This window comes from Suncus etruscus, chromosome 7, assembly GCF_024139225.1.
Source record: "Suncus etruscus isolate mSunEtr1 chromosome 7, mSunEtr1.pri.cur, whole genome shotgun sequence".
Classification (NCBI taxonomy): Eukaryota; Metazoa; Chordata; class Mammalia; order Eulipotyphla; family Soricidae; genus Suncus; species Suncus etruscus.
Window position 1 is genome coordinate 51,367,067 of NC_064854.1, and position 23,340 is coordinate 51,390,406.

The window sequence follows — 23,340 nt, forward strand, 5'->3', positions numbered from 1 at the left end:
TCCACTCCCCTGCAGTTTGAAGACGGGCAGAAATGGGCATGTACATAACCCATGAGCAGGACACAAAGTACAGTATGCAGGGAGCTGCAGAGATGATTAATGTATCAACTTGGGTAGACCCTAGAGTATGGCCAAGAACTAAGGGCAACACTCCTGCCCAGCCCACCAAGCAGCTTGACCGCCTCTTGAACGGCCCATTCCAGAAGTCCAGGGTCAGCAATGCAGTACAAAGCTGCCTGCCCTGCCTGCATGTGGCCCCACCTGAAGGCCTAACATTGGAGTTTCCCACCTCAACATAAGAAAATAAATGCTTGGACCGGAGCAATAGCGTAATGGTAGAGCTGATCCAGGACGGACCACGGCTCTATTCCTGGCGTCCCATATGGTCCCCCAAGCCAGGGGCGATTTCTGAGCATGTAACTAGGGGTAACTCCTGAGTGTCACCGAGTGTGGCCCAAAAACCAAAAAAAGAAAATGGATGCTTATTAGGGGAGTCCTAGGTTCTCTTTTTATCATGGGGAACCTCTCATCTTCTGCTTCAGGCTTCCTAAATGCATGTGGACCTGGGACATTGAGGAAATTAAAAGATGTGGGGTGAAGTCTATGGAATCCTGTGAACAAGCAAATGAGGTCATAGAATAGAAAGGGGTTTCCAGAGTGACAGACTCTGGGGGACCCTGGCTTCTATCAACCTGCACTGTTAGAGGAAGCCACGTGCTTCTCCCAGGATTCCCAGCAGGCTCCCACAGCCCTCTGTCTTCCTTTCTGGGGTCCTCCTGATAGTTCAAGTGGGGTGCCCACCCATCTGAACTCAGTGCTGGCCTTGCACTAATGTTGAGATTGAACCAAATCCCAAAGCCTGCCCACTGCACGTTTCCAGCTACTCTCTGACACAAACGCCGTGGTGACAGTGTGTGACAGTAAACAGTACTGTGACCTGCACAAACGTCCTGCCTAATGTGCTCTCATTTGTTCCGAAGGATCCTGAGGATGATCTTTCGCTCTCTGGAGGAAGGTGAGATGCACAATGAAAGCTTCCCCTTGGGTTTCTGCCCCATGCTTTGATTTCATGGAGTCCAATGAAAGAAATTGGTGTTGGTCCACAATTCACTTCCCCCCACAGAACAGTGGTCCCTTAACTCATTGGGCTATATATTGCTTTATTTAAGTGTCAAGCCAACCATATACTACTCACCCACTTCATTCTTCCACCTCTATCTCCTGAATGTTTTTTTGTATCATTAGGTCCCAAGATGTGAAACAGATTAAAACCCTTGGAAACTAAGTCATGAATACATGTGCACTTTACAAAAATCAATGGCTTTAGTGGGGGCTGGCAGTCATGTGGTATGGGAACTGAACTTGATTTTGCACATTACCCATGGACTTCTACTTGATCTGGCTCTGTGTATGCATTTGACTATGCCCACCATGACCAAATAGAATGATAATCCCAGGGGAGGTGCTCATGTTATAGAAACTTCTAGAAAAGGTTAGAACAAGTCTCATTAAAAAGAAGGGAATATCCAGCCAGGCCCCTTCCAGGAAGAACATGACTTGAGGGTTTGCATTTTCTGGGAGCAGGAAACTCAGCAGGCTTAAAAAGCTTCTTTTATTTAAAATTTAATTACTTTATTTAAACACCATTACAAAAAGTTTCTTTTATTTAAGATTTAATTACTTTATTTAAACACCATGATTACAAGATTGTTCATAATACAGTTGATTTTTTTTCTTAGTTACAAAGTTTTCATGACTGAGTTTGTCATAAAATGTTCAACGCCCTTCCCCAGTAAATATTTCCCCTCACCAATGCCCCCAGTTTCCCTCCCACCAACCCTGTTGCCTGCCTCTAGAGCAGACACTTCTTTTCTCTCTTTCTTTTTCGCCATTTAGACACTGTAGTTTGTAATACTGTTACTGAAAGGGTATCATGAATATCACTTTATCTTTTCAACACTTAATTCTTGTATATTGGATTATTTCTTACTTGGTATTCTACTCCCACCCTAGGGTGGTACCAGATTCTTGTGTATAAAAGCAAGGGTCTGTGGAAGGGTAGGGGTTTTTCTGGGGCTGATTCTGGGGCTTTTGGCTTCAGTCTTATCCACTGAATAAAGCTGATATCTCCTGAAGCCTGACTGCCAGTGAGTTTTATACCTGTCACTATCACCTCAGAACTGCCGGCTGAACATACCATCTGAGCTCAGATTAAGTGGAGACTTCAGGCGGTACCCTGGTGCTGGTGACACCACTGACCCCCACCCTGGAATCTGAAGATGAGAGAACATTGAAACACTGTCAATGCTCAATAATGAACATTGATCTAAATTCCATTCCACAACAGCAAGCCTGATATTCACATGCTATTTGATACCAGGACTGTGGGAAGCTCTCCCAGCAGCTGGGGTGCCAGAGATCATACCTCACCTCACCAGTCCAAACTAAAGATGGAATGGCATATGAAAATGTGGGTCAGAACATATCAAGACAATTTCAAACACTGATGGTTAGTTTTGGCAAGCCAGGTCACGGAGAGTAGGCTACATATTTCAATGTTTATCAGCCTGCAATCATAGTTGGTTTAATTCCCAACCATGGGTTGGCAACTTGATACTGAGAGAGAGGAGAGAGAGGAGAGAGAGGAGAGAGAGGAGAGAGAGAGAGAGAGAGAGAGAGAGAGAGAGAGAGAGAGAGAGAGAGAGAGAGAGAGAGAGAGAGAGAGAGAGAATTTAAAAAGAATAAAATGCAGGGGCAAGCTAATTTGTGAAGAAAAAAACAAGTTTCTCCAATGAAGTCATTAATATAATGGAAAAAGTTCAATAAGCTCTTGTTAGCTGTCCATTCTGTTAAATTGTTGTGTTTTTATAGGGATGACAACATCAAACAAAAATGAAGTTGCCCTGGAATTCAAAAAACTATTACTGATACTATGGCTTTTGAAGGGCATGTTCTCAGCTGCCTAGCGTACTAGACGACAGGGGGTGGGTTAAAGAGTGTCCACATTTGCTCCATAAAAGCCCTGGTTATCAGCCCAAATACCAGTTTACCTTAAGTTTGGTCAGATTGGTGTCCCAAAAGAGAACTTTAGAGGAGCAGTGAGGCAGGGCCACAGGCAAAGTGGTGATTCTGGGTGATGGCCACAGCAGGTGTGGTTTTGGCAGAAAGAGGCTGGGTTTGTCCTATCCTTCAGAGGTGCCCAGCTTTCTGACATATGGTTGATGTACCCATGATTTCTCACAGCTTGGTTTACATTTGAGAAAAATAGTGTACCTATGGAGCTGGCCTGGTGCAAACATCTTGTTTTTTGGCATCTTCCTGATGATTCAGAATGTGCACCATTTTTTTCTTTTGGTCATCTGTATTTCTTCTTTGAGGACATTTCTGTTCACTTCTTCTCTCCATTTCAGGATGGGGTTAGGATTTTTTCTTGGTATACTCTACAAGAGCCTTGTATATCTTAGATATTAATTCCTTGGCAGGTAAGTTTCGGGTGAAAAATTTCTTCTATTCAATGGTAGTCTTTGTATCCTAATCACCATTTCCTTTGAAGTGCAGAAGCCTAATTTGATGTAATCTTTGCTTTCACTTACTGGATAAGTGGTGTTTCATCCTTGAAGATGCCTTTAGCTGTAAGCAAGCTTCTATCCTGAACTCCAAGACAGAGAAAGGGAACAGGCAGGGAAAGCCAATTGCTGAGTAGGAAATAGAAAAACTCTAAGTGGGTGTATTACCAGGGGTGCAGGGCAGAGAAGCCTTGATAAGCTTAGGACGAGATATTATTTCTGGAAACCTATGAAGTTGTCTTCAGGATGAATAAAGAGCCAAGCAATCCAATGTCTGCTACCAAGAATCCAAGGCCTCAGACAAGCAAACAGCAGATTGAATGAATGGAAGTGTTCATTGAGGCAAGAGATAATAGTGCTGAGCTGACCATCGATTCTCCAGAGAATTAGTCATGGTTTGTTTGCAAGGTTCCTGCAGAAAATACTCTCCCAAAAGAATTACAATTTTCTGATAACGATAGATATCAAAGTGCATTTGATGCTCCAGCACAAATACCAGGTATCTGGGATGGGAAGTTCCTGGAAGCTTTGGTGCTGGAGTGTGGTTGGGTGACCTGAGACTGGCCTGAAACAGGAAGTTGTCTCAGGCACACGCAAAGGAAGCAAGGCAACCTGGATGGGAATTTTTTCAACTGCTGGGACCAGAATAGCAGATGGGCACCTGAAGCTTAGCCTAGAGTCCTAGACACTGACCCTTTGCTGCTTCACCTGTCCATCTGTCCCTTTCTGCTGTGGGAGTCAGTGGAAGTAAAGCTGAATTAAAGCACTATCTGGTACCTGGTTCCTACCTTCCCACAGAGTAACTTCCTCCAGTCAAGAAGCAGCAACCGATGGAGACACAGAGCAGTAGATTGGCACTGGGCCCAGGGAATTGTCCACACTAGTGCCCCCATTCTCAGGCATTTGAAAACAGGAAAGTCTAAAAAGACCAGGATTTGAGGGCCCTGCCCCCTCCCCCACCCCCAGTGAGCTGTTCCCGCAGAAGAGGCTGAATTGAACATGCCCCTTAGCTGGGTCCCTGACAGGTATCTTTTCTGGGCAGCCCATTCTTGCTCTTCATATCTTTAGTTTCTTTTGTCCCCTTCCCACTTCTACCTTCATTTTTGTGTACTCTGAAGGAAAGAATCTGGAAATACTGTTCTGACCCAAGCCCATAGCAAGCAGAGGCTTGTCTAAGGGAAGCCAAGTCCTGGAATGAGATGGCAAGGAGTAGAGGTAAGAATGTGAAGGAGCAGGGGGCCGGAGAGATAGCATGGAGGTAGGGTATTTGCAGGATGGTTGTTCGAATCCCGGCATCCCAGGTCCCTCAAGCCTGCCAGGAGCGATTTCTGAGTGTAGAGCCAGGAGTAACTTCTGAGCGCTGCTGGGTGTGACCAAAAAAAAAAAAAAAAAGAAAGTGAAGGAGCCATGACAAAGACAAACAGAAACTTCATAATTTCTGAGACAACAGTTTTCAGGTGCCAGGGGCACTTATGAAGGGACAATGAGTGTAAATGAACAAGCACAGGTCTTTGACCAAAATTAACCTTAGATAGTAACATCGTCAGCCTTATGCAAGGCCAACATCCTATGGCTGTGCTATAGTTCCAGCAACAGGCATACTTGTTATTAAGCTTGCTCTTCAAACTGGTGTTCTCTCTTGAACACCTATCTTGTTTGCTTGTCTCTTTGCTTGCTCATTTCCATCCTGGAGAAAATGGTTCTCCCTTGTAAATATTTCCTTCTTTCTCTCCTCTCACATCTTCATAACCAAATTTCTTTCATTTAAACTACCTTACTTTGTAGTTGACCTGCACAGGGCCGACCTGGGTTCAACCCCATGCATACCATATTCCCCCAAATTACTGCCAGGAGCAATTCCTGAGTGCAGAACCAGAGTAACTCCTGAATCCTGTCAGATGTAGCCACTAAAGTAAAACAAACCCACTAAATAAAACCAAAACCAAAATAACTATCTTGTTCTACCAAAAAAGATACTAAACTGCTAGTCTATAAAATAGGAGATACATAATTTATAAGGAAATCAACAGATAAGTTTTGTCTGCTAAATCAATAGATTTGCTTTTCAAAGTCAGTATTAAGAGATCAATTTGGGGCCGGGAAGGTGGCGCTAGAGGTAAGGTGTCTGCCTTGCAAGCACTAGCCAAGGAAGGACCGCGGTGCGATCCCCCGTCCCAAACTAGGGGCAATTTCAGAGTGCTTAGCCAGGAGCAACCCCTGAGCATCAAACGGGTGTGGCCCGAAAAATCAAAAAAAAAAAAAAAGAGATCAATTTATACAGAGGACTCAAAACAAAAATGCTTAGGCAGTTATAATTTACTGCAGAAAAACAGTACCAAAAGAAGTATAGTAATGGCACTGAAGAATAAGTGTCAGGTCAGAATAAGCTTCTCATCCAAGGCTCATTCACAATGATTTTTCATCTCCGTAGGTTTGTGCCATGGATCTGTTCTCATATGAACAGGTACACATTGAATACTTGTAGTACAGCAGGTAAAAGCACTTGCTCTGCATGTAGCAGGTCAGGTTCAATCCCTACCACTACTGTTGATCACCAGACCCCAACAGATACAGCCCCTGAATAGTAACCACTGTATTTGAGCAATCAGGTTTGGTAACCTCCCACCCTACCTACCCCCCAAAAAGCAAAAATAAGAACCAATCCTATGTTATTTACATTCATAAGGTTTCTTTCTATAAAAAATTTTGGTAAAAGATTTTCCCCTTATTTTTTTACACTAATAATTTCTATTTTTTGTGAACTATATAAGAGGACTATATGATAAGTGAACTAACTATATAAGATTACTGTACAAGATTTTCCTATATTCTTAAAATTTTTTCTTGTCTGAGCTCTCTGGCATAAATCTTCTGAAAGATTTATGATATAAATCAGACTCTACTCTGAATTCTGAGAAGTATGATATGACTCCCCTGATTTCTGTGTTTTTTCTCTTGTGTGAAATTTCTAATGTACTTGTGGAAAGTTTTCCTGCACACTTCATATATATAGGGATTCTCTCCTGTGTGAGCTGTGATGAACAGTAAGATCTAATTTTTGTGGAAAAGTTTTTCTACATTTTTTATATTCATAAGGTTTCTCTGTTATGTGATTTCTTTGATGTACAGTGAGGGCTGACTTCCAGGAGAATGTTTTTGAACATTCTTGACATCCATAATTTTTCTCTCCTGCATGAATTCTTTGATGTACAGTGAGTAGTGATTTCTTACAGAAAGTAGTTCCACATTCTTTACATTCATAAAGTTTTTCTCTTTTGTGAATTCTTTGATGTTCAGTGAGGATCGAGTCCGAGGAGAAACATCCTTTGCATTTATAAGGTTCCTCTCCAGTGTGAATTCTTTGATGTACAGTGAGAGCTGCTTTCCAGGAGAATGATTCTGAACATTCTTTACATTCGTACGTTTTCTCTGCTGTGTGACTTCTCTGATGTACTGTGAGGGCTGACTTCCAGGAGAAAGTTTTTGAACATTCACTACATCCATAAGGTTTCTCTCCTGTGTGAATTCTTTGATGTAGATTGAGGTAGAGCTTCCTATATAAAGTTTTTCTACATTCCTTACATTCATAAAGTTTCTCTCTTGTCTGGACCGGCTTATGTAGAAGGGCTGACTTTACAGAGAAAGTACGTGAACATTCTTGACATTCATACGGTTTTTCCAGTGTGTGAATTCTCTGATGTACGGTGAGGGCTGACTTCCAGGAGAATGTTTTTGAACACTCTTGGCATTCATAGTTTTTCTCTTCATTGTGAACTCTTTGATGGACAGCGAGGACTGATTTCTTGCAAAAAGAAGTCCCACATTCTTTACATTCATAAAGTTTCTCTTCAGCGTGAATTCCTTGACGTATGGTAAGGACTGAGTCTGAAGAGAAGCATCCTCTACAGTTAGAAGGTTTCTCTTCGGTGTGAATTCTTTGATGTATAGTGAGGGCTGACTTCCAGGAGAATGATTCTGAACATTCTTTACATTCATAAATTTTCTCTGCTTTGTGAATTCTCTGATGTAAGGTCAGGGCTGACTCCCTGTAGAAAGCTTTCTCACATTCTTTACATTCATACAGTTTCTCTTCTATCTGTGTTTTCTCCTGTTTTTTGAGGACTGAATGCAGGTAGGTTTCCTGGTATTTATAGTATTGCTCTCTCAGGTGTATTTTTTCAAATCTACATTTTTCATTTTCATATACAATACTAAATATTTTATCCAAAGTTTTACCACATACACTAGATTCAGACATTTTTTCTCTGAACCAATTTTTCTGAAGGTGAGTGAGACTTACTTTCTTGCTATCATTATTATCATTTTGATCACTTTTAGAATGTTGTTCATCAGATTTGAGGGATGTATCAATATTATTAAATCTCTCAGGTTTCTCTAAAGCATGAATCTCATCACATTTGATGGGCAGACAAATGTTCTCAGAAGCATCATATGTTTCAGGTTTCATTGTTCCTGAGTAGTTTCCAGTGTTTCCAGTTGCTTTGGAAATAGGAACTGAGCACAATCCAAATGTTTCTGCTAAGTCATTACTCTCCTTAATTGATATTTTTCCATTAATGAATTTATGTTGCAAAAAACCTTTGCTGCACATCTTCTCATTGTTCTCAATTAATCCATGAACAGCCTGGATATCTAAAGTGAGATACAAACAGCTATGTTTATGAGACATATCTAAGCATGTCTTTTGAAGTTTCATTATAGAATGTAAAAAATCTTGAATACGAACAGCATGGGATATTAAAAAAATTCAATGATGGTTACTGGTATTATAAGACATGTTATCTTTCTCCCCAATGAATAAAAACAACTTACTTTAGGGATAGTCAAATCATGCCTTTCCTTTGTTTTTTCTTTTTTGTTTTATGAGAAAGCATTTGCTCAAAGTCACCTATTTTCTGGTTGCAAATTTCAGAACAGAGGTTTTTACTTACTGTTTTCATATATTTTTTTCCCTGATACACTTTTCTTGTAATAACTAGGAGCATTTTGTTTAGCCCAGTTACTATTATTCGACCATCATGCGATTTCTAGAACAAAATATGGAGGCTGAAATAATGTAAAGTGACTAGGATTTTAGATCTATCAATGTCTGCTTTCTACTTCTTCCTAGAAGCTATAGTTAAATGCTAGCTTCCTCTATATTTATAACTGAATTTATATCATTTGCTTTTCAGAACAATAAAGATAGGAGAAAACCTGGTTCATCATTTTCTGCATACTTTCCTTGCTGATCTATATAGTGGTTTTAAAAGTGTTACATCTACAAGTCACTCTGAAAGTAAGAAATATTTTGAAGACTGCTAATGAAGAAATGAATGATTAACAATACAATGACTTTAACTTATTACAAAATGAAAATTATGTATTTCAATAAAAGGAAATGTTCACTCTTTAACAACACTTTCACCATTAGATTATTGGTACGAGGCTGAAGATGTAAAACTCTACTCTCAAAACCTGAGTCCCTCTGGTTCCTTGATTTTGAGACATTTTTACATTTCACTTAAAATGTTCCATATGACACTTCTCTTTATAAGCAAAATAATATACTGTGTTCTCCTCAGGTCCATGATTTCCACTGTGATGGTCTGCTTGTTCCTGAACCTATTTGCATCTAAAGTGATGCAATTCACATTGCATCACCTCCAATTCACATTGCATGTAAATATATAAATTATATGTCAATGTGAGAAATACTCCCTCTTAAACTTAGGCTCTACCAATGCTGCCTCTTTTCTCTCTTGCATAAATATTCTTTGTGGCTCTTATTATTAAATTACTTAACATGTATATTGTTAAAATATTTTCTCTAAACAATATGAGTAACATTAAAAGAGCATTTTGAGCCAATATCATTTTTCTTTTTTTACTAATGACAAAAAATTATTTTTCTTAATTTTTATTTAATTTTAATGTTTTAATTAAAGAACTGAGGCTTACAAAGTTATTGATAGCTGAGTTTTAGGCATATAATATTTCAACACCAATCCCACTAGCAGTGTCAACTCCCATCACCAATGCTCCCATACTGTCATACTCTATACCCAACCAACCTCTCGTACCCCTTGTTTACCACATTGGCAGATACATTAAAGTTCTCTGATTCAAACTTTGTGGACAATGTTACAGAGATACTTCAGTAAAAGTTAACATTTTCCAAAATTATCAAGTGATAGATTAGCCCAGAAGATACGGGCACTGTGGGGTGATGGGCGTAGTAACTGTGTATCAATACCACAACATTAACAACTATAACCATGTTGCCTAAATTATAAAATTACCTTTCAAATTTTCCCAAAAAATGTAATTATTTTTTTAAAAATAAAGTCAATAAGAAAATTCATTAAAACTGCCTAAAATAAAACTTCATGAGAGTGAAGGAAAGGAGAGCAACTGATAATATATGCATCAAGACAAATTTCTAAGTGGAGGCAAATAGGGCTTGTATTTGGGGTCAGTCTAATAAAATCTAGTCATTAAGAAGTCATATAGAGGGCCCAGAGAAGATAGCACAGCGGTGTTCGCCTTGCAAGCAGCCGATCCAGGACCAAAGGTGGTTGGTTCGAATCCCGGTGTCCCATATGGTCCCCCGTGCCTGCCAGGAGCTATTTCTGAGCAGCTAGCCAGGAGTAACCCCTGAGCACTGCTGGGTGTGGCCCAAAAACCAAAAAAAAAAAAAAAAAAAAAAAAAAAAGTCATATAGAAGCATATAGAAACTAAATGACACATGACTGCAGACTATTTGCCATAGATCTGGATCTGGGAAAATGACAGGTGAGAAATAGCTCAGCACAACCAAGTCCTGCCCATTTGCACCCCGGCCCAGCTGCACTCACTGACCTGGGGAGATATGGTCTGTGGATTCCTTTACAGTGCAAGGCTCTGCTCCTTGTTCCAGACTGATGATCAGGTTTGGTTTGCTCACTGCACACCCTGTGAACATTGAGAACACAGGCATTCTGTCAGCTGCTCAAATGACACCAGCATTGCTCCTTTTTTCTGCCCCCAAATCTTAAAACCTTGTTTCAAAAGCAAATTTCTTTAAAAGAATTCACAAAAAAGGAAATATAAAAACAAAATATGCTGCAACTGAAGAGTATTTAATATCTTTTTTTTTTTTTTTTTGGTTTTTGGGCCACACCCTGTAACGCTCAGGGGTTACTCCTGGCTATGTGCTCAGAAGTTGCTCCTGGCTTGGGGGACCATATGGGACACTGGGGGATTGAACTGCAGTCCATCCAAGGCTAGCACAGGCAAGGCAGGCACCTTACCTTTAGCGCCACCGCCCGGCCCCAGAGTATTTAATATCTTAAGCTGTGTATTTACTTATTTTGGGGGGCTGGTGTAAGGGGCTCTTAAGAAGTAACTGAGGGGACAGCAGGGGTCACTCCTGGCAATGTTTGCCTAGTTGTACAGGGTAGATAATTCAAGGCTTAGGACTGATGATTCAGGGATGATCTGGCACAGTAGTACTAGGGCCATCATCACTGTACATGGGGTCCACCAAGGACCATCCAGTGGTGCTAGGCAGGGCCAGGCAGTGCTAGAGAGGAAATTTGGGTTCTATGCACTCCAGGTCTGTACCACATTCTGAGCTATCTCCCTGGTTAGACGATATTTATTAGTGAGAAAAACATCCTTTGTCCAAGGAAGTAGCCCAGTGTTTCACTCACACACTGACTCTAGGTGACTGTAAGTTTCCAACATCACATGCCGGTAAAGAGTCCTCTGGGTATTATTTAGATTCTTCCACTCTTCCAAGCTGAAGTTTACAGCCACATCTTCAAAATGCACCATTGCCTGAAATGACACATATCTTTAGTGTAAAGTGCCTATTTAAGTTTAAAGAATAGGAAAGCTGGTAGCTTTTTTCTTTTATAGGACAGACCAAAATTCATATTCCATACTATACATAAAAGACACTGCAACAGAAATATTCTATCTGTTTTTAACAGTTCCTAAAAAGTACAAGGAATAAAACACTTCTCCTTTAAATCAGAATTTGCCTTTGTTGTTACGAATAAAAGGATGAGTAAAATTCTGCTTCACGTGGGGCCAAAAGGTGGTATTGCAGGTAAGGCACTTGCCTTGCATATACTTAACTTGGGCTTAGTCCCTGGCAGCCCACCATGAGTGATCCCTCAGTACAGAGCTAGAAGCCTTGAGTACAGCCAGGTATGACCCAAAGAGGAAAACAGTATGCCTTTTTCACATGCTTTTTCATAAAGCACAAAATAGTGCTGAGATCTGAATAGAAAAACAGTGCTAGGTGAGCTGCTACACACACTGGCTGTGGGAGGCATCGAACAACTGATCTACAAGGTGTGCTTCCCCAAAGACTTAAAAATGTTTGACTCAGGACAATAATGCAGTCTCATGAACTAAGGCAAAACAGAAACCAACACACAAGAGTGTAAGTAACAGCTGACACTTTGTTAATAAAGCTGCAGGCAGACACTAGCAAGTGAGTTCTCTGGTGACAAAGAGTGAAGACAAAGATATGTGTCAACATATCTGTAAGACTTAATACTAGCATTTAAAATCTTTGATGAGAACTACTTATTTTTAGTAATGTATAGCTTGTAACTATTCCACAAACATATTTCCCTCTGGTTACCTAAAAGATTGCTTCTGTTCACAATAGAGTGACACAACTGACTTCCTAAACCACAGAGTGTAAATACTCCCAATGGCACTCTGTTCAACTGGATCTATACGTTTAGCAGCCAGGGAGAACTGACTTAAGAAGAGACATAATGCAAAGGGGTGGATGGCAACAACATTGAGGTAATAAAGCAATAGGAGCAAAGAATAATAAAATAATCATAAAACAGGAAAAGAAAAAGGAAAAAAAGAATTTGGCATGCTTTTTTGTTAGAATGGGTACCATATATACTTTAGTATAAGTCAATCCGAGTATAAGCTGACCCCCCTAATTTTATTCTAAGAACTGGGAAAACTTAGTGACTCAAGTATAAGCCAAGGTGGAAAATGCAGCAGCTACTGGTAAATTTCAAAAATAAAAATATATACCCAAAACAATTACAATAATTGAGGAATCAGTAGGTTAAATGTTTTTCAATATTGCTGAAGAAAAACTGTAAACTAGCAATAATAATTTTAAAACTTTAAATAAAGTACAGAAAACCATGGTTTAACAGGTAATCCAGCTAAATCCAAAGGTTAAAATCCTTCAAAACTGGATTCCTCCTCATCATCATCTGTATGTCCAAACAGAGCTTCAGCTGTATCTGACGTGAGGGTATCAGCATAGACATTGTCATCATCACTGAGTTTGCAGATGTTATCATCACTGCTGTCAATCACATACAAAGCACAGAATATTGTGGGTTAAATAGTTCAGTGGCATCCAGTTCAGTTCAGCTGCCTACCTCTTCAGCTTAGCCACGACTTGTGCACTAAATTGAAGCATCGCCCCCTCCAGTAGATGGCAGAAGACGACTGGAAACTACGTGCATTTGATTTGGCGCACACAAATTTTGTGCAGAAAAAACTTGGCTTATACGCGAATATATATAGTAAAGCTATCTACATGACAGCCTGACACTGGTACTATGAACTGAAATTGGGGGGATGACTGAGTGACACATGTCTTGGACATTATACCTTTATCTCTATTATATATGTGTACCAACTATAAGGCTCTGACCAAACTTATAAATGACCTAAGAAACAGGTTTCAGGGGGTAATTTTAAATCATTGGGGAGGTATATGGTTTCTGATCCAACTGGAGATGGAAATAATTTAAGTAGGCTACAGCCTGATTTATCTCTGAATTGTAAAACTTTTTTCCTTAATCCATGCAGACTATGGTGTTTTATGTCACCCTAGGCTAATTCTTTGGGCAGGATCACTTTATATTTTGTTTATTTATTCATGGGTCACACCTGGCAATGCTCAGAGCTGACTTTTTGCTGGATCACTCCTGGAGGTGCCTGGGGGGATCATACGGGATGCTGGAGATTGAACCTAGGTCAGCTGTGGGCAAGACAAACACCCTTCCTGCTGTACTATCTCCCTTGCCCCTAGGCAGATGTCATAAAGTCAAAAATTAACTATCAGACAAGGACACACAATAAATGGCCTTCAGAGATCTCTGCAGAAATGTCCATGTTCTAGAAAATGACTGTACTCTTCTCAAGCATACAGGGAATTTCTTAAGAAGAAGCATCTTTCTAGGAAACAGGCATGGCTCAGTGGTAAAGCACCTGCTTTGAGGGCATGAGGCCATGGGTCTGAGCCCTGTAGTGCCCCATGTGCACTAATATGTTCCCAAGGACACTGCCATTTGGGCACCATAGCGATTTTTATATACCCCAAATGCACATGAGCAAAATGAGAGGTGCACAACAGCCAGCACTTGTGCTAGCATGACTGAAATGGGTGTACCTGCAGTAAATGTTTGTAGTACTAACTGTGGGATCCTGCAACCACCACATTCAAGTGTCTGAACCCCAGTACTAAATTTTCAATCCCCCATGATAGCATCGATTGGAGCTAAACACAACACGCTGCTGCTTCACCCAAAAACAATGTCTTCACTTTGCCTTTGATTGGTGGCTCAGGGGTTCCATAGTGGAAGGACCACTGAGTGCTTTTAAAAGGGTGCCCAGTCATTGTTTAAAATGAGTTTACCTGAAAACAGCATGCCACTGCTCGTACAAGATAAAAATCCTTGTAACAGGGACCAGAGAGATGGCATGGAGGTAAGGCATTTGCCTTGCATGCAGAAGGACAGTGGTTCAAATTCCGGCATCCCATATGGTCCCGAGCCTGCCAGGAGTGATTTCTGAGCATAGACTCAGGAGTAACCCCTGAGTGCTGCTAGGTGTGACCCAAAAACAAAACAAAACAAAACAAAAATCCTTGTAACAGAGGCTGGGCGGTGGCGCTAGAGGTAAGGTACCTGCCTTGCCTGCGCTAGCCTTGGATAGACCGCGGTTCGATCCCCCGGTGTCCCATATGGTCCCCCAAGCCAGGAGCGACTTCTGAGCGCATAGCCAGGAGTAACCCCTGAGCGTCATGGGTGTGGCCCAAAAACCAAAACCAAAACCAAAAACAAAAAAGAAAATCCTTGTAACAGCACACTTGTTTCTCTCCTCTTAGCTTCCATGTAGTCGTTTTAATAACTTTTACTTTGACATTTTTACCCTCCTTATATTCACTCATACATCTAATAGTGTCCCCCTTTCACTGATTACATACTCTGATTTCTATCTGTTATCATTTTTCTTCTGACCTTAAGCAATACAATTATGATGGAGGCAGGAGAGATAGTGCAGTGGGTAGGTCAATTCCAGGAGCTCCATATGGTTCCATCAAGCCCTGGACACAATGGAGTGTGGTCCAAACACACACAAAAATTTATGCCGAAATATTAAGCATACACATATACATAATGAAATGTAATCAATCTGTTAAGAAAGCTATCCTGTCATTTGTGACAATCTAAGATTAACCTGAGAAAGTAAAGGCTTAATAAGTAAAATAAATCTATAAAAAGGACAAAATGTTTCACTCATAGTGAAAAGGGAAATCAGCCCCCCCCCCCCACCAACCTTGGCGGGTGTCCTGCCCCTTAAGGAAGTCGTCACTACCTTGGCTCCACCCTTAAGGAAGTCGTCACTGCCTCGGCCCCACCTCTACCCCTACCTCACGAATCATTGGTGTTATCGTAGCGGAAGTCCAGCCCTCAAGGACTCTTCTTCCCCTCCCACTTCCCATCCTATATAAGGGGGTGACGCGGAACCCACGAGGTCTTTGGTCCCCTTTCTATTCTGGGGGAACTTTGACCCTGGCCATTTGACTGGTCAGTATTAAAGCACTTTTCAAAGCATCTGCTGGAACTCATAAGCCTCTTCATTTCTCTGCGCCGGGTAACTAAATTAGGACTTCCGGACCTTTCAGTTTGGCGAGCCAGCCAGGAGTCCTCATTCCGCCCGGCATGGAGTTATGAACAGGTGTCTGGTGAGTTCTGATGTGTATGTGTGTGTGTGAGAGCGCGCGCTTTGCTTCGTGTCTGTCTTAGTCTGAGATTATGTTGTATTCTGTGACCAGCGGAAAGCTGACTTTGTGGTGGCTTGGCTAATGTTATGAGCTCTTTGCTCGATGTGGAAACCGAGTAGAAGCAGACTTTGTTTCATAGGGGGGTTAGAGTCCCCCCGGAGGGGGGTCAGAGTCCCCCCGGGTGACTAAGGAATCTTCCACCTGATGCGTTTCCAGGTGTGTGTGGTTCCCCATCTGATGCGTATACCAGGTGGGCAAGAGGTTGACGAACTTTGGCTGCTTAGGTCACGACCCTGGTGGTACCCCAGGGGTTCAGTAAGAGCGGCGGGAAGACGTTCCCGCTGCTGCTAGGAGGTTGTCTGCCTGTGATTTGTGGAGCTCAAAAACTTGGTTGTTATTAGCATAGCCGTCTGTCTAGGAATCTGTGAATTTTACAGTTGTGTCTCTGGATGTTCATTTGACTCCCCTCTGACTGCCTCCTTTGCCTGTCCGCCTTCCTGGCGATTCTACAAGTTTGATGAGACAAATTCAATCCACCCCACTTACTCTGACACTAGAACTTTGGGAAAAGATTACTTGAACGCATTCGTTTGGGTTGTTTTCCGTGTGGCGCCACTGTTTGTCTGTTTGTTTTTGTCTGTGTGTTCTATGTTTTTTTCTTTGGTCTAACCACGGGACGCGCCCCCTCTCGCGGGCCGACCCCTGGGGAAAGGGGCCGAGCCCGCGTCTCCCTCGCCCGTCAGTCGTCCCAGCCCAGGATCGGGAGGCCCAGCGGGACGCGCGACCCCCGCCGCCCGTGGCGCTGCGAAAGGGCGCCCGAAACCCGCCTAACCCGCTCCCCACCCAACCAGGAAGTGGGCGCGTGCAAGGGCCACGCTAGGAACATGGCGGAGGGTGTTGGAGATTGCAAATCCCAGATTTCTCAAATGGCCATCAGGGACAAATTTTCCCTGGAGAATTTCTGAACTTTGCAATCCCCAATTATCCTGCCATGTGTTCAGGCCAAAAAAGAGCAACTGGCCGCTTTTTTTTCTAGCTGAAGAAAAAAAAAAAAAATAAGTGCTTTTAAACTCCAGCCTGAAGGAATTCACTAAGCCCCAGGGCAAACCATTGTCCTCCCAGCCTCACCCTCACCTGGCTGGGGAATGTAGATCATTTACATATCAAAAAAAAAATCTAGCTAATGGTTTGGAAGGCAGAAAAATAATAAGAGGATGTTGCAAATTACTGTTGTTATTTTTGTTTGTTTGTTTTTCGGTGCACGTGGAGTTTTTTTTTAGCAACAGAACCACTGCAAAAGAATGTGTGGCGAAGCTTAAAAAAAAAAAAAAAAAAAAAAAAGGGAAGGAAAAGAGAAGGAGCCAAATGGTAGGGCGTTTGCCTTGCATGTAAAAAGGAAAGTGGTGTAAAAATTAATAATGTGTAATAAAAAAAATCTGTATAATCAATCTAAATAATTATTAATATGTCTCTAGGTTAAAAAAAAAAGTGTAAGTGTTTTTAAGCATGTTCTACCAAAAGTAGTAAGTATTCATTCTTTCTGGTTTTCAACATTAATTTGTGTAACGTAAATTGCTGGTGTTTTCTGTTTAGAAAACTAAGTGAATTTCTATATTTAGAATTAAGCATAATTAAAATATTATTTTGCAATTTTTCATTATATGTTACCAAGAACATTAATATTTGTATCACAGAAGGTTTTATAAAATTGATCATGGTTTTAAAAAATGTATAAAATATTTTGTTGTAAAAAAAGATTCTTGCTTTTTCTCTTCTCCCAGAACCTTTTAGTACCATTTATGTCATGGCATCATGTTGCTTTGCACAAGATACAAGCAGATGGCTTTTCTCTCTGCATGAGGAGTAGTCCCCATGCAAACAGAAAATAAAAAAAATTAGTGAGGGGACCCCAAAAACCTCTTTTAGAGGAATAATTGGAGTTAAGGTGGTGTGGCAAGCAGGCATCCTCAAGCATTTGGCTGAAAAGACCGGCGAGAGACTGGAATAAATGGCCTGAGTGAGGAAATTGAAAATTTTCCTAGAAGATCATCACAGCCTGTGGGCCCTGCTCTCACCCTCAAGCTCAAAAGAGAATTCGAGGTCAGTTTCTTCCAAACCTGGAGAGGAGTGGAACAGACAAATCACCTCTAAAAATTCCTGCAGAGGGTGAGATGCCCAGCCAGAAGATCCTCATGCTGAACCGACCATCTCATCAGCCAAACCTGAGTGACTGACATGAAAAACCCTGCTGTGTCTACAACCTATCCTCAGAAAAGTTCTGTAAGTAATGGGGGTGCCCCAGATGGAGATTTCTCCAACAGTGCTGTATATGTGCAAAGGAAAAAGCCAAGTTATTCAAATACCTGGTAAGGTACAAGGAAAAGGTGGAGAGAAAAACCATTTTTGGTAGCTAATTAAAATTCTAGTGGGCCTAACTTAAACCCACTTCTTTGAAGTAACTTATGTAAAAATGCTCTTACTAGTTGTATTAAACCAGATCATAAATTGTAAATGCAAATGTTAGTCTAACTGAAGTAACTCAAAACTGTGTTTATTCATGATGCTATAATGCTTTGTTTTCTGTTGATTAATTTGTGCTATCATTACAGACAATAAGAACAGCTGTGCCATTCAAGTTGTGCTATTTACTGCTCCAAGGCCTGAGTGGGTTAAGTAATATTCCCCTGTATAATTAATCTAATCCTTTTCAGGTGTTAAAACTGCAAAAGTGAACCAGTTAACTGCTCCTTTAGGGAAATATGAGATTTCACCCTATCTAGAGATTGAAACTGCAGTCCCCTGTCAGCCTGAAGTAGTTACAGAAGATTGATCTTCGACCACGTTCCCTCTAATAACTTCTAGGGTAATGAAATCTCTAAAGCAAAATGGTCATCAGAAAAAGCTATAAGGAAAATAAGGAGAAAATAAAGGCCGCAGGAATTAATAAGCCAAGTTAACTACTAAGAATAACATTATGCCTATCTATCCCAGAGGTTAGAGCAGGTAGCAAAAATTATGCTTCTCTTGGTAATGTTAAAAGTAAAACAGTCATTAATAAAAATAAAATTTCTTCATCTCTGTCTGACCCAGTGCAGGAAAGGCAACTGGAGTTTAGGGCTCTCTACCCCAACAGCTGTTTAAGTTGCAGAAATGAAGAAAAGAAAGCAGAAACCTCCTTATTTTCGTTGTGGAATTCACAGCCTATAAGAAGAAAACCCTGAAGGCCCAGCTCAGTCGGCTCATAGGACCAGAATAAAAGTCCTAGTCTTCCTTCAGCAGCAATCATATGGTGCCCCGCCCAGTGCAAATGTTTTCTGAGTCTTATAATGTTTTTCTCTCCCCCCTTCCACTCTCCTAGCAGCTCGGCCGGCCACCATCGATGCCCCCTACAAAGCTAAGTCTGAAAGGGACCCAAACAGGCATATGAGCCCCAGAAGCCGAGAGACCAGGTCCTAGTAAAACGGTACCGCTCGCAAACACTAGAGCCTATGTGGAAAGAACTGCTGTCAAGGTGAACTGCATGCTTCCTGGGTTCACGCCTTCCATCTAAAACCTGAAAAGTGGAGCACACTAAGGATCCTCTCAAGATACGGGTCCGGCGGGCACACTTCAGCCCTAATGCACTCACTGACTCTGAAAATGCTCTCCCTGGCACTTGCTAAGGAAGGGCTCGAACTGCTTACTTCCGGTCCTCTACTTCCCATGTGTGTGTTTGGGGGGCCAGAATGGGTGTGTAAAGCAAAACCTCAGCCTTTGCCTCCCTCTTGGGGGTGGGGGGGAAATTGGCCTCTGGCTGTCCCTGTCTGACTAGGTAATCTAACCTTTGCTTCTTCTAGCTGTACTTATGTCAAAAGGTAGTCCCGTTTAGCTTTGAATCTTCTGTTTGCTATTCATAACAGCACCAAATCTGTAAACCTGGGTCAGGTAGGAGGTACTCAGTGCTCAGAAGTCCTGCCTGCTCCCTCTAGCCCAGGGTATTTACCTCCGGAACGGGTATAAATGTGTGGTAAAAATTTGGCTTATACATCCCAGCATTAGTGCTCCCCAACATTGACATCATCCCAGAAACAGAGCCCATCCCTCTGCCTAGCATACATTTCTTAGGCACTCCTAGGTTTGAGCACTCTACTGGTAGGGCTCAGAAGTTGCAGGTAAATTGGTAACTGGGAAAGCAGGGCTAGCAAAACTAGCGGGGCTAAACAAAAATAACAAACTCTCACAAAAGTTAATTTCAAATGTGTGGGACAAAATCAAGCACCATCAAGAGTAGCTGGCCAAAATAAGGGGCTACTGAATGGTCCCTTATGGTCTTTATAGAGTGAAAATCACATTGGCTTCTAGGATTAGAAGCCTCAAGTACAAGAAGTGGGGATTGAAAAGGGAAATCAGCCCCCCCCCCACCAACCTTGGCGGGTGTCCTGCCCCTTAAGGAAGCTGTCACTACCTTGGCTCCACCCTTAAGGAAGTCGTCACTGCCTCGGCCCCACCTCTACCCCTACCTCACGAATCATTGGTGTTATCGTAGCGGAAGTCCAGCCCTCAAGGACTCTTCTTCCCCTCCCACTTCCCATCCTATATAAGGGGGTGACGCGGAACCCACGAGGTCTTTGGTCCCCTTTCTATTCTGGGGGAACTTTGACCCTGGCCATTTGACTGGTCAGTATTAAAGCACTTTTCAAAGCATCTGCTGGAACTCATAAGCCTCTTCATTTCTCTGCGCCGGGTAACTAAATTAGGACTTCCGGACCTTTCAATAGGACATTAACAGATGGATATTTATGGAATCGTTAACATATTCAAGACTTGAAAGCAAACAAAATTTCCTTTAGGGAATGAATAAATAAATAAATGGGTGCACCCAGAGAATGGGTGCTGAAAACACATGAGCTATAAAGAAAGAAAACCTAAGTGCATATTAGTAAGTGGTCAATGTGTAAATGCTAATATAATATTTACGACTGTGATATTTCATAAAAGACAAAATTGTGGATACTAAAACACATGGTCCCTTAAGCACTGTAAGAATAAATCCTGGGGGGAAAAAAAAGAATAAATCCTGGGGCCGGAGAGATAGCATGAAGGTAAGGCGTTTGCCTTGCATGCAGAAGGTCGGTGGTTCGAATCCCAGCATCCCATATGGTCCCCCGAGCCTGCCAGGCGCGATTTCTGAGCATAGAGCCAGAGCCTTCAGCGCTGCTGGATGTGACCCAAAAACAAAAAAAACAAAACAAAAAAAAAAAAGAATAAATCCTGACCAAGAGCAGCCCCTTGACCACTTCTGGATGTGTTCCCCATCCCACACATCAAGCATTACTAAATTAAAGCTGTAGAAAAAATGACTACTACTTAAGCTCCAATGTGTTGGGAACCTAAAAAAAAAATCTTTCATGTTTTTAAATTACTGAGATTTTATGTCCCAGGAGAATGAAGCACGGCTCTATTCCAAAGGAACTCTGGCCCTTGATGTGTCAGGTAGCACATGTCCACCAATGGCCACTGCGTCAGAAAGCCCACAATGGCCAAGTCATTGTGAAAAATTGTAGACTCAATTACTCTGTGCACCTTTCCCTCCAGTGGAAAACTACTACTTTCTGCTAATTCTACAGGTCCCATCCTCAGTAATGTTAAAGGGGCTGCAATCATACCCAGTAATACTCAGCCCAGCAGAGCAGGCCTGAGGGTTTGGTGCTTAAACCAAGCAGAGCCCGATGGCCACCAGAGCTACTCACAAGAGATGCTGGGAACCGAAGTGAGACATCTCACAGGCTAGCACAAGCTCATTTGATCTATTTCCCCGGTACTTCACTTAACTTTTCCATTTTCAATCATGAATCCTCATAAAGCTACTCACCACAGACGTATTCATTGTCTTTGCTGTTGGAGACCCAGAAGATTCTAGATGCGAAACTGGGAGAAAGTTGAATGAAGCAGTCACAAAAGGACTGATGTGCTGTGTTCAGAGATGTGTCCAGGACACCCTACACGCTACACATCAGCTGGAAAAAAACGAAAAGTGTGTGGGACAAGAGCATTTTACAAGGCCAAGGAGCAGGTCTGGTATTGTAGCACAGTGGCAAAGCAATGCTTTCCAGGCACAAGTGCTGGGCTACATTTCCAGCATCACTAGCCATAACAGGAAAGACCTCAAATTTAAACACAAACAGTTCATCAGTAGAACCTCCTGATGGCTCATACTTGAGTAAAAGAAAACACACCGTTTCCTACCAATTTAATAGGGATAAGAATGGATTGAAAATTTGGGAGCCAGGTACTTGTCTTCCATGTGGTCATCCCAGGTTCAATCCCTGACATCTCATAGGGTCCCCTGAGCACTACCAAGAGTGATCCCTGAATGCAGAGTGAGGAGTAACCCATGCACATTGTTAGATGTAGTCCCAAAACCAAAACCAATACCACTGAACCAACAACAAACAAACAATAACAACAACAAAAATAAACTGAATTTTTTTTCCCAAAAATGCTTACTCAAGGGTGGAAAGATTACTTAACAGACTGATTGCATACAATCCCTGGCTCTGCCTGGTCCAAAGCACAAAGTCAGGAGTAGCCACAAAACAAAAGGAGCAAAAAGGGTCAGCAACATCCCTATTCGGGGCACCCCATATCAGTTTCTCCTTTATGATAACCATGTTTTTTAATGATCTAAACTTCAGACAGACATATATCACAAAATATTGTTTTGCCCATTAATTATAAGATGTACATAATATACATTACATTTCTGATGGTCTCAATAATGATTCTCTACCTTGATTTTCTCATTAAGTGAGAAAATCTAACTCTTTAACTTTAATACATTTAACTTTTTAAATGTATACAAATGATGTTCCTCAAAAAATTCTGAATCCAATCAAGATACAACTTCCCCAAATCAGAATCAGTTATTCCAAGTGAGCATTATCCATAGATTGAAACAAGAATTGTGCCAACTGAAAGATCCACTGGGTTTTGCTCTTTAGAGTTGTTTCAACAAAGGGAAATCACTACAGAGAATGCAGAGGATGAAAACTACTTTCCCCCTGACGTTTGTCTTACTGTTTTTTTTTTTTTTTTGGGGGGGGGCCACACCAGGTGATGCTCAGGGATTACTCCTGGCTATGAGCTCAGGAAATCGCTCCTGGCTTGGGGGACCATATGGGACACCAGGGATCGAATAAGGTCAGCCTTGTACAGGCTAATGGCCTCCTGCTGCTCAATCGCTCCATTGGAACATGACGAAATTTGGGGATTTCTGGTGGAAGGAAGGAGACTGGGGGTTTGAGAGAATTCACAAAGTAAATTAGACAGGAGGAATAGTTTTTAGAGAAATGGGGAATTTGAAAGGAAGGCAAAGCAGGCCTTTTCTATGAACAACACTGTTTTTATTACCAGTTTATATGCTTTTTCTGGACTCTGGCCACCAGCCTGAGGCTGGATACCTACATCACTTAAATCTGAGATTTAGATATTCCAACCCCTGTTTCTTTCTTCCTTCTCCTAAACTACAAGAGCCTTTCCCTCAATCCCCTCAAAGGCATTCTTGAGCCACCTAATCTTACCTGGGCAAAATTAATCTTTCTTCCATAAGGAAACAAATAGTTGTTTTGCCCATCACATGGCCTGGCCTCTAACTTAACAGGAGATCTGGCCCTGAAAGACAGTGCCATTATCCCATTTACAGCACAATCTTGCAATTAGATCTTCTGAACTTAGGTATCAAATGGT

General features: G+C 41.6%; 1 protein-coding gene and 1 non-coding gene across 2 annotated transcripts; both read right to left on the bottom strand.

Moving 5' to 3' along the window:
• Positions 1-512: 512 nt before the first annotated feature.
• On the bottom strand, positions 513-21,617 carry LOC126014259 (zinc finger protein 717-like). The gene is made up of 6 exons (XM_049777569.1): positions 21,467-21,617; positions 11,261-11,387; positions 10,428-10,520; positions 6,798-8,219; positions 2,236-2,273; positions 513-611 (listed from the first exon to the last, which is right to left on the bottom strand). The coding sequence occupies exons 1-6, from the start codon at positions 21,479-21,481 to the stop codon at positions 513-515; spliced, it is 1,794 nt and encodes a 597-aa protein (XP_049633526.1). The 5' UTR covers positions 21,482-21,617.
• On the bottom strand, positions 14,084-14,216 carry LOC126014644 (small nucleolar RNA SNORA21). The gene has a single exon (XR_007497651.1). It is a non-coding gene; the product is annotated as a small nucleolar RNA SNORA21 (small nucleolar RNA).
• Positions 21,618-23,340: the final 1,723 nt, after the last annotated feature.

What these genes read in the sequence shown, in the direction of transcription:
- LOC126014259 (XM_049777569.1), bottom strand. An exon ending in CACAGACCATATCTCCCCAG is followed by an intron (nt 8,220 to 10,427) that starts GTCAGTGAGTGC and finishes ATCTCACTTTAG; the next exon opens with ATATCCAGGCTGTTCATGGA. An exon ending in GTGGTGTCACCAGCACCAGG is followed by an intron (nt 612 to 2,235) that starts GTACCGCCTGAA and finishes GCTTGTTCACAG; the next exon opens with GATTCCATAGACTTCACCCC.